At 40.4% G+C, this 14904-nt stretch overlaps 1 protein-coding gene across 7 annotated transcripts in view; it reads left to right on the top strand.

Moving 5' to 3' along the window:
• Positions 1-14904, top strand: part of chl1b (cell adhesion molecule L1-like b) — a 639417-nt gene that overhangs the window by 242823 nt on the left and 381690 nt on the right. For 6 of the 7 annotated variants that reach the window (XM_078414480.1, XM_078414482.1, XM_078414481.1 and 3 more), the window contains exons 4-5: positions 10278-10471; positions 13133-13150. In XM_078414480.1, coding sequence (XP_078270606.1) covers positions 10393-10471; positions 13133-13150 — 97 coding nt within the window. In that variant the 5' untranslated portion in view covers positions 10278-10392. The remainder of the gene's footprint in view (positions 1-10277; positions 10472-13132; positions 13151-14904) is intronic. The other variant, XM_078414478.1, reaches the window with a different exon arrangement.

Here is a 14904-nt window from a genome sequence, read left to right on the forward strand (position 1 = left end):
CTCCAGAGATGCTGCCTGACCCGCTGAGATACTGAACCACTTTGTGTTTTGCTGAAGATTCCAACATCTGCAGTTCCTTGTGTTTCAATTTTACTACTCCATTGCAAAATCTCCTCAGTATGCCTACCTCAAGTTCCCCTCCTCTCTCTGATGGGAGTTTTGTGAGACTTGCTCTAACTACTCCCCCTCTGTAATTCCTGCTCTTCAACCATAGTCTGACCCAGAGCCGCTGCCACAATCATGTGTGTTTCCGCAGCTCTTGCCTGCATCACAATCTTGTGGCATGTGGCTTCCAACTCCAAATCCAGGCTTCCCAGTTCAGACCCGACCTGGATCGAAGGCATCTACTCTCCATCCACCACTTTGTTCCATACTCTCCACCATGTGCCTGTACCTCAGTCACTGCAAAACCTATGGGCTATACTCACTCAGACATGCCATGGACATCAACTCCACTTCACCATCCACTGGATCCATGGTCAGTCAGTGCTTCTTCGCCTACCTGACTTCTACGAAGGATCGTAACAGTCTGAAGATGGGTCCTGACCCCAAATATCATCTATTCATGTCCTCCAGAGCTGCTGCCTGAGCTGCTGAGTTACTCTCGCACTTTGTTTTTTACTCATACTTGTAGTGCAAGTCACAGCAGCTGCCATATTGAACAGTGCCAATGCATGCATTATTTTTATATACAGTTTTGAAATTAGCAGACATTAAGGTTACAGAGCTTCATGGGCTTGACTTGATATTGTACGTGGGGCCGCACGTGACCTCTCTGGCTGTACTTAAGAGTATTGTGCAGAAAGGAACTGCAGATGCTGCTATATTCCGAAGCTGGTCGCAATGTGTTGGAATAACTCAACGGGTCAGGCAGCATCTCTTCCCCAGCCAACAATGGGCCATTATGGGCTCTACCCTTCCTTGGTCATCTATTGCTGGCCCTGCTTTGTTCTGGTAACTCAACGGGTCAGCAACAGATGACCAAGGAAGGGTTATTATTGGTTATTATTTCATGCTACTTCCAGTACTTTGGATTTTGTCTCAACAATATAACTCTCTTAATCTTACTGCCGGAGTTCACTGGTTAGCGAGAAACAGCTGATGCTATTTAATCTGAATCACAATGAAGAATTGGCTGAAAGACTTGCGAGAAGAAGTGGATTGACATATTTCTGTTCACCCACTACAGATGTATTCCACCCTGTGTAGAGCAGAACTTGTGACAAGCAAATGGGCATAATGGATTTGGTCAGAAGCCCAGTGACAATGTGCACAGGCAAGAAAAGAGCGTAATCTGGTTTTCTAACCATTTAACCTTCCTTTTCCTGTCCTAATTACTCCGATGGTATTTTGAACTTCCTGTTGATTCTCCTTGTGCTGCATGCCATATTAAACCACCCACATCCTAATTCTAGAGCTTAATTTTATTGGCCCCGGCATTTCTTCTATTCTTTGCTGCTTTAAACATTTCTTTTCCAGTGTACAGGTTTCATTTTGTTCGTGGTAATAGGCATTGTTCTTATGCTCTCATTTAACAATTAGATCCAAGCAGAACGCCAAGTCTTGGCTCTCCATAGATGATATGTTCTGCATCGAATGCATTACCCACCAGCAGAAAACAGTGCAAGTCTATCATCAACTATGTAATTTCTCTTGTTTTCAATTTTCTTGCATTGAATTTATTTGTTGTTTTATCGTTCATTTCGTCTGCTCCAAATTATGACCAATTATGAGATGAAGATATTTTTATTGCGATTAAAATTGCAGCAACTTTAATGGTCTCTGCTAAAAAGCGGCACGGTGGCGCAGCGGTAGAGTTGCTGCCTTACAGCGAATGCAGTGCCGGAGACTCAGGTGCGATCCTGATTACGGGTGCTGTACTGTATGGAGTTTGTACGTTCTCCCCGTGACCTGCGTGGGTTTTCTCCGAGATCTTCGGTTTCCTCCCACATTCCAAAGACGTACAGATTGTAGGTTAATTGGCTGGGCAAATGTTTTTAAAAAATTGTCCCTAGTGGGTGTAGGATAGTGTTAATGTGCGGGGACCGCTGGGCGGCGCGGACCCGGTGGGCCGAAGGGCCTGTTTCTGCGCTGTATCTCTAAATCTAAAAAAAAAAAATCTAAATCTAAAAAATAACTCACTGTTCAGTAAGGCAGGAGAATTGAGCTTGGTATCTGTTGCAGTGGTTACAGTCGGGAGGTGCACATCCTTCTCCAAGGCTACAAGTTCAATGCCCTCTACATAAGTGAAAGAGTCGTTGCCACATTAAAGGTGGAAAGAATGAAGCTTCAGGGTAATTAGCCAGTTAAAGGACTGTCCTGGTGTTTTGGCATGGAAACTTACCAAAAACTTCTTTACACTTGCTCGGGGAATTCACTCTTGTAAGGTGTTAATCTTGTTTTGTGCAGTTCACGTGTATGGGTATTGCTTTAAACCACACTTCCTGAACTGCACCGTTAGCTATTTGCGACAATATTTGGCACCATCTTGGACAGCTGCCTTTAGTGACCGGGTCAAGTGTAATTTAGGAAGTTTTCATGGCCTTCAAGGGCACAGTCATACTATAACTGCAGTTACAGTTCAGGCAAGCAGAGCAACATCTTAGTAAAGAGTTGAGTCTGGTTCAACTTGAACATCTACTTATGTTTTATGTATAAACAATGTCCCAGAGGTTCCATTATGACAGTTAAGAATTTAAATATTTAGAACGTGGAACATGCTTAATTTACAAAAGTGAGATAAAATAAGTTTTAAACAGATTTCTGACGCAGAGAGTTTTTTTTTTATTCGATCCTTTTTTTTTGACACCACACATCTCTACTCCCACGTAATCTCACTGAGCTCCAGAAACAAGTTAGTGCCAAAAAGAAAATGTTCTCCGAAGGTCCTTTCTTGACCTAAGGAAGTGCGTTTGTGCCATAAAATCCTAGAGGGATACAGCACAGAATCAGGTTCTTCAACCCACTGTGTTGACTCTCAAACATCTTATTTCTACTCAACCTACATTATCTGGGGGTTTGGGAAGAAAAAACAGAGCTCCTGGATGAAAACCATGTTCGAATGCCGAATAGTTACTTAAAAGGTGTGAATATATGTATGCAACAGCAAACTCATTTTAATCCAAAATCGGCTCTATCTGTTACTCAAAGAAAATAGGAGCATTAGAGAAGATTTAAAAATAATTCACTCAGTTGACCTAGATGTGTTTATCAAGAAAGGTTGAAGAGTTTGAACATCTTTCTTGGAAGGCAACGGCTAAAAGGTGAAAAGGTATTGAGATCGTTAAAATTATATAAAACCTATAAAGTATGAACAGTGTGAAAAATAGGATTGTCCCAACAAATCCAAAGAGGTGTTTGGAAATATATAGAATACTCTATCAGAGGTAATGGAGTTACATGCAGTTATAAGGAAGGTCGGAACATGGGCACGTGAAGCAGAAAGAAGATATTGATGGCGCGATTAAAAGAGGAAAGGTGAAAGGAGAGCTGCGTGAGGCATTAAAGCCTTGGAGAACAATAGACCACGAAAACCGCAGAACAGCACAAGCCTTTGTGTGTTTTCTTTGCCCAGTTTTCAAATTTGTGGTTGTACATTTAATCTGGATTAATTCTTCCCGTTTTTCCTCTTCTCTTTCCATCATCTAATAACCGAATGATCCTTCGAGAGGGGGGGGGGGGGGGGGGGGGGGGAGGGGCGTTGGAGAGGAGCAATGTATTTCTTCCGATCTTGTGTCCTGTGTTTGGTGTTCACCTTGTGCCTGCCTCTACATTGGAGATACTAGCAGCAGATAGGATGACTGTTTTCTGGAGCACCAAGAGCTGGACTGACTCACCAATGCCCATGACTGCAATTCTTCATTCCTCTCCCATTGTGACCTTACTTGCTGTGTCTTCCAGGATTTTTCCAGCAAAACGCCAACATAAACTTGAGGAACACTGCCCCATCTTCCATCCGGATGTGTTTGCAGCCTCGATATAGAATTCAACAATTTCAGATATCTTGCTTTTTCTATTTCCGTCAAAACGGGCCCATTTCTGAGTTTGTCAGATTTGAACGCTTCACCCAAGTGACCCTTGGCTGGGGAGTTCAGAACCAGGGGTCACAACCTTGAAATAAGGGAAAGACCCTTTTTGGACTGAGATAAAGAAAAAGCTTCTTCTCACAGAGGATGGTGAATCATTAGGATTCTCCACCTGAAGGGTTGTGGATCCTTAGTCGTAGCAAAGACTGATAGAAGTCTGGATATTAAGGAAAGCAAGAGTAAAGGGGAATGAAACTGGAGTAGATGATCAGCCTGATTGTGATGAATGGTGGAGGAACTCGAAGGACTAGGTGGCCTTCCGGCTTCTTGCATATCATGTCAAGCAACATCCATACACAGACATTCGTCCAAATGGTAAACCAAAAAAAAAAGCACAACTGTGCTATTGACCAGGAAGCACCGTTGTTCAATACTAACAGTCCGTCCATTGATATGACCAATAAGTGGTTTACCCCCATTTTTGCTGTTCTATGAGCTGTGAATTTTGCCCCCATGGTACTCGAGAGTCACAAAACATAAATCACTCAATTGGATCATCCTCATTTTAAAAAATGATTAAAATGACTTCATTCAGGAGCTTTAAACCAATGTTAAACTTTCACAGAGGCAGATTTGATGCCAGCTTCTGCAAGTAATATTTTTATTGTTCCATTTCGCAACATGTGACAATAAAACACTCTTGACTCATTCCCACAATGCTCAGTAGGATGGCACTGGAGTGCGTAATGCCCTCTTGGATGAAGGAGTGAAAACCAGAAAAATCTGGAGAAAGTAAATAAACAGTTCCTGCCCCTGAGATTTCTGCTTAATACCATCATGTAATTGTATTGTGCCCTAGTGTCACTAAATAGAATTGCTGATGACTTACAAGGAAATGCAGATGCTGGTTTATACAAAAAAAAGTTGTGGCAGGTCAGGCAGCTTCTCTGGAGAACATGGATGGGTGATGTTTTGGGTCTGTCGACCAGAGTTGTTCTTCACGGGAAAATAGAAGTAGACTGTAAGGATGATTTTTTTCTTAGTCAGTAACACTAAATGTTGAGCTCAGAATTTGCAGGGTTTCGTCACCACTATATTGACCAGTGAGGTCAATCAAGGAATTTGTGATGTTCTCATTTTCAAGCAATAATCACGTAAGCATTGCTGCCAGTAATACAGTTCATCATGGGAGGGAATAAACCCTCAGTTTACATCAGATTCCCAGAAATGATCTAAATACATTATTTTTTTGCCTGGGAGCTTTCAGAATTCTGTGATGTTATATATTTTTTCTGATTGTGTATTCTCTTTATTTCAGCAATATTATCACCAAATTGCTCCTAATTTCAAATAGTCCTGAATTTCTGGGTATTTTTTTAATCAACTGGTTCAAAGTATTTCCTCAAGAAAAACTGGTGACAGGATTCAGAAAGACAGCAGATTCTGCTCACTGACACCAGCTGCTTCGACCCTGCACGTCAGATAGGGAAAGCATTCTCACAAAGAGATGAAAAAATAAGCAGTGTGGAATAATAAGATACAGATTGTTGTGAAAATTAGTTTTTATGAAGGTCTTTCTCATGAGATTTGAATTACCTTGTGGATTTAATGTCTGTACTCCTGAATACGTTGACTTCTGAAACACCACACAGCTTGCAATATTAAAGCAACAGACCATGTTTATTAAATTTATTATTCAACACCAAGATAAAGAGCAGAGGGATATCCTGCGGCTCAATAGGAGATGTATTTGTTTTTTTGTTCCTCTACTGTTCAGATTCTCTGCCGCCTTAAAACAAATACAAGAATGGTTTATAACCGGTGAGAGTAGAGATACAAAATGACAAAAATGGCCAGAGCAAAACTAAGAAAATTCTGGATTCCACATCAGGTCAGGCAGCATCTGAAAGTTGATAAGATCCCTATCCTCCTCCACCTCCACCTACGTTCCTTCCTGAGACTTCACAACTCGTAACTCTTCAATTGTTGTGTTTTACCCATTTTTTCCCGTCTCTGGCCTTTATCCAGCCTTCTGCCTATCAAAAGAAGCCCTCAAGAGACGAATGTTTTAATGTCATATGTCTCAAAACAGAACAATTAAATTCTTACTTGCAGCAGCACAACAGATGTGTAAAGTTGATGTCTCCTGTGCTCACCTATTACTTGGTATGTTTTGTCCTGCCCCTCCTAGTTTTCATTCCTCCCCCCCTCCCCCCCCCCCCCCCATCCAATCAGTCTGAAGAAGGGTCTGACACGAAACGTCACCTCTCCATGTTTTCCAGGAATGCTGCCTGACCCGCTGAGTTATTCCAGCACTTTGTGCCTTTTCCTTTTTATGTTTCAGGAGTTGGTTATTTGTCAAAACTGAATGAAAGTACTGTGAGTGTTAAATGTTAGATGCAGAACAATAATATACCTTCAGAATAAATCTGAGCTGATAAATGTATCATATTGGTATTGATCATCCAGGGTGAAGTCTTCCCTATAAATGAGCTATTCAAGTCCTTCATCACACAGAGTTGAATATGTTGAAATAGAAGGTAGACACAAAATGCTGGAGTAACTTAGCGGGACAGGCAGCATCTCTGGAGAGAAGGAATGGGTGACGTCTGAAGAAGGGTCTTGACCCGTAACGTCACCCATTCCCTCTCTCCGGAGATGGTGCCTGTCCCACTGAGTTACTCCAGCATTTTGTGTCTACTTTCGATTTAAACCAGCATCTGCAGTTCTTTCCTACACATGTTGAAAGAGATATTAGTTTGTTGGGGAACTAATAAGTATTTGTAGATAGGGTTAGTTATGGAGAAAGCTTCCAACTGAATGGCAATGTTTGCCTGATAGGGAACTGATTACGATGTGAAAATGTAATAGCTAATTGGAATGCAAGTTTGATTGAAATCCTTCATTTGAGCGCTGTAAAGCCAATTATATTTCAAGCATAATACTCATTACTTTACTCGCAAATAACCAGTCTAACCACAAATTGATTATTTCAATGTTTATTTAGTTTATACATTTTCAAATGGTGATTGTTGTTTTTTTATGAGTTTTGTAAATCCAAAGAATATTATGTCAATCCTTTCACCTCTTTGCATTGATGGTTTTCAACAGTGAACAGAATTCTTGCAAAGTTCTCAGAACTTGTCGGAAGTGAAAGGTTGCTGTGACATTCATATCTTTCCGAAGTAGTCTTGTTAAAATGTCAAGGATGTGTTATAACAGCTGAATAATATGTTAGAAACATAGAAACATAGAAAATAGGTGCAGGAGTAGGCCATTCGGCCCTTCGAGCCTGCACCGCCATTCAATATGATCATGGCTGATCATGGCTGATCATCCAGCTCAGTAACCTGTACCTGCCTTCTCTCCATACCCCCTGATCCCTTTAGCAAAAAGGGCCACATCTAACTCCCTCTTAAATATAGCCAATGAACTGGCCTCAACTACCTTCTGTGGCAGAGAATTCCACAGACTCACCACTCTCTGTGTGAAGAAATGTTTTCTCATCTCGGTCCTAAAAGACTTCCCCCTTATCCTTAAGCTGTGACCCCTGGTTCTGGACTCCCCCAACATCGGGAACAATCTTGCATGAACAATGTTGCATGAAGGAGCTCATATCTTTCACGTGGATTTGGTGCTTCAAAAATAATTAGAACAGAGCCAAAATAGAACAATGAATAGAGTCAAAGTCCTTTGAAAAACAACCAGTAGGTAGCAGGATCTCCATTCAATCCACTTAATCAAAAGAGCAATTTAAGTCTAAAAACACTGAACTGATACGAATGAGGATAGTATGTTGGAACACGACAAAAGTTGGTTCTATTAGCTCGAGTTAGAGTCTCCAGTTGCAGTTTAGACCCAAATATTAGGTATACAGCTCTCAACATATGAACTGCATTCTCTCTTCAGCCTTTTTGAATAATTATATCAGTTGTACAACAGACATCTCTTGCCAGCATGGTAGCCCAGATGTTTCTACATCAGCTGCTTCAGGTTGTTCAAGGGGAAACTTTGAGAGGAGCCTTCCATAGGGATTACATCTATCTTCCAAGGAATGTTTGCTTGCTGTCGGCTACAATTCCCTTTCCTGGAACTACTTTGGGTTTAAAATGCACCTTCCTGCTTGATGCTGGAAACGTCATTCAAAGAAAGGGATGAACTCCCATTGCATGCCTGGTTGATCAGAACATTTGGTTCATCCCCTCGTAACTGAAAAAGCCTAAGTTGAAGTATGACCTGATCGAAGGACAAAAACGAGATGAAAGGCAAGAGGCGATTCAGCAGAAAGCAAAATGAAGGAAAGCTCACACATAAAGGGACAGGGCTTGCCTTGTCCTGTCAGTGGCTAAAATGGAACCATAAATAAAATATTTATTCCAACAGGGAATTTGAGTAAACATTTTGCCGTGAGAGTTTGTGGAATGTGGAATTAACTCCTCCAGGGAATAACTCAACTCAAGTGAATAATTTAAATACACTTCAGAGGAACCTGAGCAAAAAGATATGAAAGCTTGGTCTGGTGACATGGTTAAATGAGGATCATGGCTGGCATGGAGAAAAAGGGCCGAATGGCCAGTTTCTGTGGTGGGGCCTTAGTTGAAAAGAAGCTGTTCTCGGTGAATAATGCTCTTCTAAAATAATGAAGGGACTTCAAGAAAGGGACAACATCTACAATTAGGATGCTTCCCCCAAATATCAGCAGTCAATGGACTCATTGTATGTGGATCAGGATTAGGGAGAACAGTGCTAATATTCTTCCTTGGACTCCTTTTAAACTAAGTAAAGTCAGTAAGGTGTGGAATGCTGCAGTCACCGAAGTGGAGAGGAAGGGATAAAAAAATATGCAGGTTTGGTATGAGTGAGAATGCAACAGTAAGCCATGCTGCATTCCCTTCATTGGCTACAGTCAATCAATGCAATTTTATCTTTTTTTCTTTGGCAAAATGTTATCTGTAAATCGGACATAATAATAGACATGAGCTGTGGTTTTCCAGGTATTCTGCATTTTGATATTTTTTCTGCCAACCTTTTTGCTCCTCTGGTCACAAGCCCATGAATAGTCCAACCAAGCTTTGCAACCTCTATGCAAATAACCGCATGCCTTTGCCTGACAGGTCTGACACCAACTCATTACGATGGTCTCTCCAGGGCCCAAGAAAGCCCTCGTGGACTTGTCCAGGAGCACCAGACTTGTCAGTCATTGGTATGAGGCCCAAGGCACTCTTTTGACCATGACTGATGGGAAATTATACCCAAATGAAAATTGATTTAGAATCATTTTTCTGTAATTGCCCAGTGTTGTGAATGGACCCACTGATCCTGCTTATCTCCCTAATGAGCTTCTTAGGTTGTCAATATGCTGCATCATAATCTACCTTAGCCACCGCAGCTTTTGATTAGTGCAAAGTGGTTTCAAGTACCATTTAAATATCCTTTAGCTTTGCAACTCATTGTGACTTGTGGAGTAGTAAGCATTTCTTTCATACCTCTCCACCTTTCATGCTCGGTAAAACAAAAATATACATCAACCAGTTGCTTCACAATTTTTTTTTTAAGAGATCCCATCAAAGTTTGTTTCCATTTTCTTGAAATTTAGATGTAATATTTATGTTTCTGGAACATAAAGTGGCAAAAGTTAATTGATTTTGGGGGAAAGAAAGAAGCAAACATGTCGACTGCTTCCTGAACCATGAGTAAATTCTCCCAAAGAATAAAAAATGCCCATATGTCAAATTTGGATTCTCTTGGTGATATTTTACTTATGTTAACTGAAGGCATTAAGGGTGTGATGTACAATTTGTTGAATGGTCTATTCTTAAAGACTTCATTTTTTCGATTCATGTCTAAAATTCATTTAGCGTCTTTTGTTCAGAATGTCTGAATACTGGGGTCCCCTCCAGCAGTAACAACAAATCCCAGAAGGAGAAGTGCAAATTACTTCTTTACCCAATCACTGCTGTCACAGTAATCTGATTGCATAAAGTTCAATATTCTGTTTGGCTGTGTGAAAGCAGAACAAACTGCGAAAACCAGACCTGCATTTGCAAATCTCTTGCGGGAGAAAGTAGATATAAGAGACAGTCATCTTATTTTAACACTAAAAGTATTTCATCCATAAACTAAATAAATTAAATTGCATTGCCGGTAAGATTATATTATACTTTGCAAACCTTATTTGAGTTTACTTCAGTTTGAGTCTTGCAGTGCATGTGGATTAACACTGATTAATTTTCACCCTTTGTACCTCTCCAGATTCTGGTCAGTGTGACTCATGGCTGTGCGGTGAACTGAACTGAGACTCAGTGGAATCACAGAGGGAATCTTCACGTTTTCTTTTGGGTCTTGTTTGATCTCCCAACTGCTGAAGATGCTACTTACAAGAACTCTCCTGTTATGTTCGCTGTGTTGGTCTGAGTGGAGTTCATCCATGGAGATTCCAGAAGATGGTAAGACAAAATTAATTAAATACCTGCTTTTTATGTCATGTTCATTGTTATGGCTATCTGGTTTTATGTGTGAATTCACATGCGATAATGGTATTAGCTCTTTTCCCATCTCGTCCATATAAATTAATGAATTTTAGAAAGACTTTATTAATTAGAATGCTGCTGGTGTAACTTTGTTATTCTGATCTCGAATAGCATAGCTAGGAATTATTTGGATACATTTGCCATCAATTTTGCATTAACAATCGTCTTTTATTATGATGAAAATCACAGCATCCAGAATATTGGCAAAAATCCTTGTTTCCAAAACTGAGAAAGGGAATTTAATAATCAAGAGTTAAAGTGGTAAAAAAATGAATCCCTTTTATTGCCAAGAAATCTGCAGCAGAATCCTATCAAGCTTTAGTAATTTTGTGATCCAGTTGCAACCAGCTACTGACGTGCGATAAATTATTGATGAGACTTGATCCATTATTCAGGCTTTTAATGTGGCTGCTGGGTATGGCAGCATAAATGTTCATTAACAGGACGCCTTATATATGCAGTATAAAAAAGATAGCTACATATAAAGAGAAGAATAACTGATCAATTAATGAAGTGGCTGTCATTATACTTTAATAAATGCAACATTACTGATAAGCTCGTCCATGTTTTACACGCTAATTCATGGATTTGCTGCTAATACTGTTTATGGTTTTCTTCTCAATTATTATGCGTGTATATATGTGCAAGATAAATAAGATTCACAGGTGTATTATATAAGTAAAGGACGAGAAAATTAAATATGATCAAGAATGTCAAAGATGTCCACCAGTTTATTTTTTTAAATTTTCCTAATAAATAAATGTGTATATTAACTAACAATCTTGGAAGGATGTTAAGTTGATTAATGATTTAACTGATCGCAATGTTGCATCTGATAAATCTAATATTTGTGTGGTTCTATTACAGTGTAATTGGAGGAAATTAAATTAACTGTTGGCTGTTAAATTGTCAGTTTAGATTGAACTAGTAACCTATGCTTGACTGGATCTTTTTTCTTTATGTGGTACAAAACAAGGACTTGGACTCCATTGCAACATTTTTTCCAAGTAGGTTTGAAATGTGGGGTTTAGAGAAGGCTAGACTGTTGGCACCAGAACTACCAATTCTGCCAGCAGCAACATATTTTTATATTGACGCCTGTTTAGGCTCTGCCAAGAAGTTCTAGCTTCCTGAACTTGCCCTGTTAAAACCAATCCTATCAGCCTTGCAGTGAAATTGGGCACAACCAAACATATGAACACCAAGAAACTAAACATAAGTTCGCTCGACTGCTACCAATGGAAGTAATGGCATTTTACAATAAGCTAAAGAGATTTTAAAAACCAAGGCTATTGACTGACATCTATTACAAACCCACTGAGACAGACTATTGACTGACATCTATTACAAACCTATTGACTCCCACAGCTTTCTAGACTACGCTTCTTCCCACCCTGCTTCCTGTAAAGAATCTATCCCCTACTCCCAATTCCTCTGTCTACGCCGCATCTGCGCCCAGGAAGAGGTTTTCCATACCAGGTCATCAGGGATGTTCTCATTCTTTAGGGAACGGGGGTTCCCCCTTTCCATTATAGATGAGGCTCTCACTAGGGTCTACTCGATATCCCGCAGCTCCGCTCTTGATCCCCCTCCCCTCATTCGTAACAAGGACAGACTCCCCCCCGTCCTCATCTTCCACCCCATGAGCCATCGCATACAGCATATAATCTTGCACCATTTTCGCCACCTCCAACGAGATCCCACTACTGGCCACATCTTCCCATCTCCTCCCCTTTCTGCTTTCCGCACTTGCACCTCTTCCAACCTCATCTTCTGTAACTGCTGTTCCAGGTGTCAACTCCTGTGTATCGGCGAGACCAAGAGCAGGCTTGGCGATCGTTTCGCTGAACACCTCCGCTCATGTCTACCTGAAACTACCTGATCTCCCGATCAGCACTACAACTCCCCCTCGCATTCCCAATCTGATCTTTCCGTTCTGGGCCTCCTCCATTGTCAGAGTGAGGCCCAGTGCAAATTGGAGGAACAGCTCCTCATATTTTGCTTGGGTAGCTTATACCCTCGTGGTATGAATATTGACTTCTCTAACTTCAAATAGCCCTTGCTTTCCCCCTCTCTCCATCCCCTCCCCCTTCCCAGTTCTCCCACCAGTCTTACTGTCTCCGACTACATTCTATCTCTGTTCTGCCCACTCCCCTGATATCAGTCTGAAGAAGGGTCTCGACCCGAAACGTCACCCATTCCTTCTCTACCTTCCATTCAAGCCTGCATCTGCAGTTCTTTCCAACACGTTTTTGAAATAATTTGTTCTTGAAAATGATACACTTAAATGTGACAATCCAAACATTGTTCCACTTTATGTCAACAAATTGAAATGATATTGTTTCTGCATGGCAAAGCAAACACCATTTGAGACAATAAATACGTCTTTTACGATCTACTGGTATAAGTTAGTGTTATTTTTACATTTGCAGATAACCTGAAAGTAATCAGTTGCCTTTTTTCGTCGACTAGTTTTCATACTCAATGCTTAGAGATAATAAAGAACTGACTGGAGAATATGGAGCATGTAGTAATTGTTGTTTTTCATTTTCCCTTTGCCTTTCCATGGATATAAAGCTTTAATTCAAGAAAGAAGTAAGTTAACCTGTTGGAATTAAAGCATTTTGACTGTTTTTTTCAGTCCATTACTTGGAGTACTTTGCAATCAGTTATCTCTACATGGGTTGAAGCTTAATGTATAATCCATTTTCTTTATGAACTCTTATTCAGAATAGTTCTGTCACAACATTTCTACACAACATGCTCACCTTTTACTTAGAGGCAGAAGAAAAATAATCATATCATCATATCATATATATACAGCCGGAAACAGGCCTTTTCGGCCCTCCAAGTCCGTGCCGCCCAGCGATCCCCACACATTAACACTATCCTACACCCACTAGGGACAATTTTTACATTTACCCAGCCAATTAACCTACATACCTGTACGTCTTTGGAGTGTGGGAGGAAACCGAAGATCTCGGAGAAAACCCACGCAGGTCACGGGGAGAACGTACAAACTCCTTACAGTGCAGCACCCGTAGTCAGGATCGAACCTGAGTCTCCGGTGCTGCATTCGCTGTAAAGCAGCAACTCTACCGCTGCGCTACCGTGCCGCCCTGTTTCATGAATCACTGTTTCAGATTAATTAAGCCAAGAGTGTTTGTTATATGTACCAACAAGGGAATAAGCCAATTATTTCTTGCAGTAATCATGTACAGTCTTTTCGCTGTGGATAGCTCGCAACAAAAAGCTCTTCACTGTACCTCAGCAAATGATAAACCGAAGTTTGTCTAATATATTAGGCAAAAAATCCAAGAAAACCTGTGCAGAAAAAGCCCAAAGTCCTTAGATAATGTAAATAGTAAGAATTCAGCTAAACCTGTTATTCACATCCAGACATGAACCCACTGCCTCTAAAGCAGTACACAGATTATTGATTTTTAATTCAAAGGCACTGAATATTGAGGTTGCACATTGCAATAAAATATTTATCTGATAGTGGATTTCCCTCGTACCTCAAATCTCTTGCACTTTGATCTCCCACACACTCTTTCTTTTCTCAGCATCAGTAGTTTGAATTTACAATCCATTGCAATGTCGCCACTTCTAACTTGTTTCCTTCCAAAGAGATGAATGGCATGGTATTTCAACTCATCTTTATTTCCTCTTGCCTTTTTAAACTCTTGCAACTGCAATGTGATATTATATAACCACTGCTCTGAGTTAATGCAACTTCGACCTTTTTTACAACATTGATGGCACAATGAGTTTTGGTACTTTCAAGTCCTTTATTCTAGAAGGTGAGGGCTGTGGATTACGAGAAGACTATTCCAGCACTCATTGTGCCCGGCATAAATAAGCAACTATGTTTAGCTATGATTGGCAATATTAAAAAAAATATATAGTAAATAACTTAAACCAATAAGTCAACTGTTTTTAACAGCCGATGAGACAATTTGCTTCATAACGAATGCTCAGCAAAGATTTTGAGTCAGATAGAATTCTTCTGTCAACATTGACACCTGTCAACATTGACTGCTGTAATCCTTCAAATAGGTCAGCAAGGTTATTAATGATGCAGTGTAGAAGCTTGGAAGAAACCAAGCTGAAGTATAGCAATACCTGTCAGATAAATTAGATGCCAAAGGCAGTCGTGTTTTTGCATTTCTTTGTGATGTAAAATCTCTGAGGGTCCTGTACTCTCACTAATCAACATTGGAGAGTTGTGTTTACTTCTATGAATGCCAAACATCAAAAATAAGTCGCACTACCGGATGCAAATGCACGACCTTCACGCCTGATGATTGACACTCTGCATCTTTGTAATGCTGATTGCAAAACACACT

This window comes from Rhinoraja longicauda, chromosome 17 (assembly GCF_053455715.1).
Source record: "Rhinoraja longicauda isolate Sanriku21f chromosome 17, sRhiLon1.1, whole genome shotgun sequence".
Lineage (NCBI taxonomy): Eukaryota > Metazoa > Chordata > Chondrichthyes > Rajiformes > Arhynchobatidae > Rhinoraja > Rhinoraja longicauda.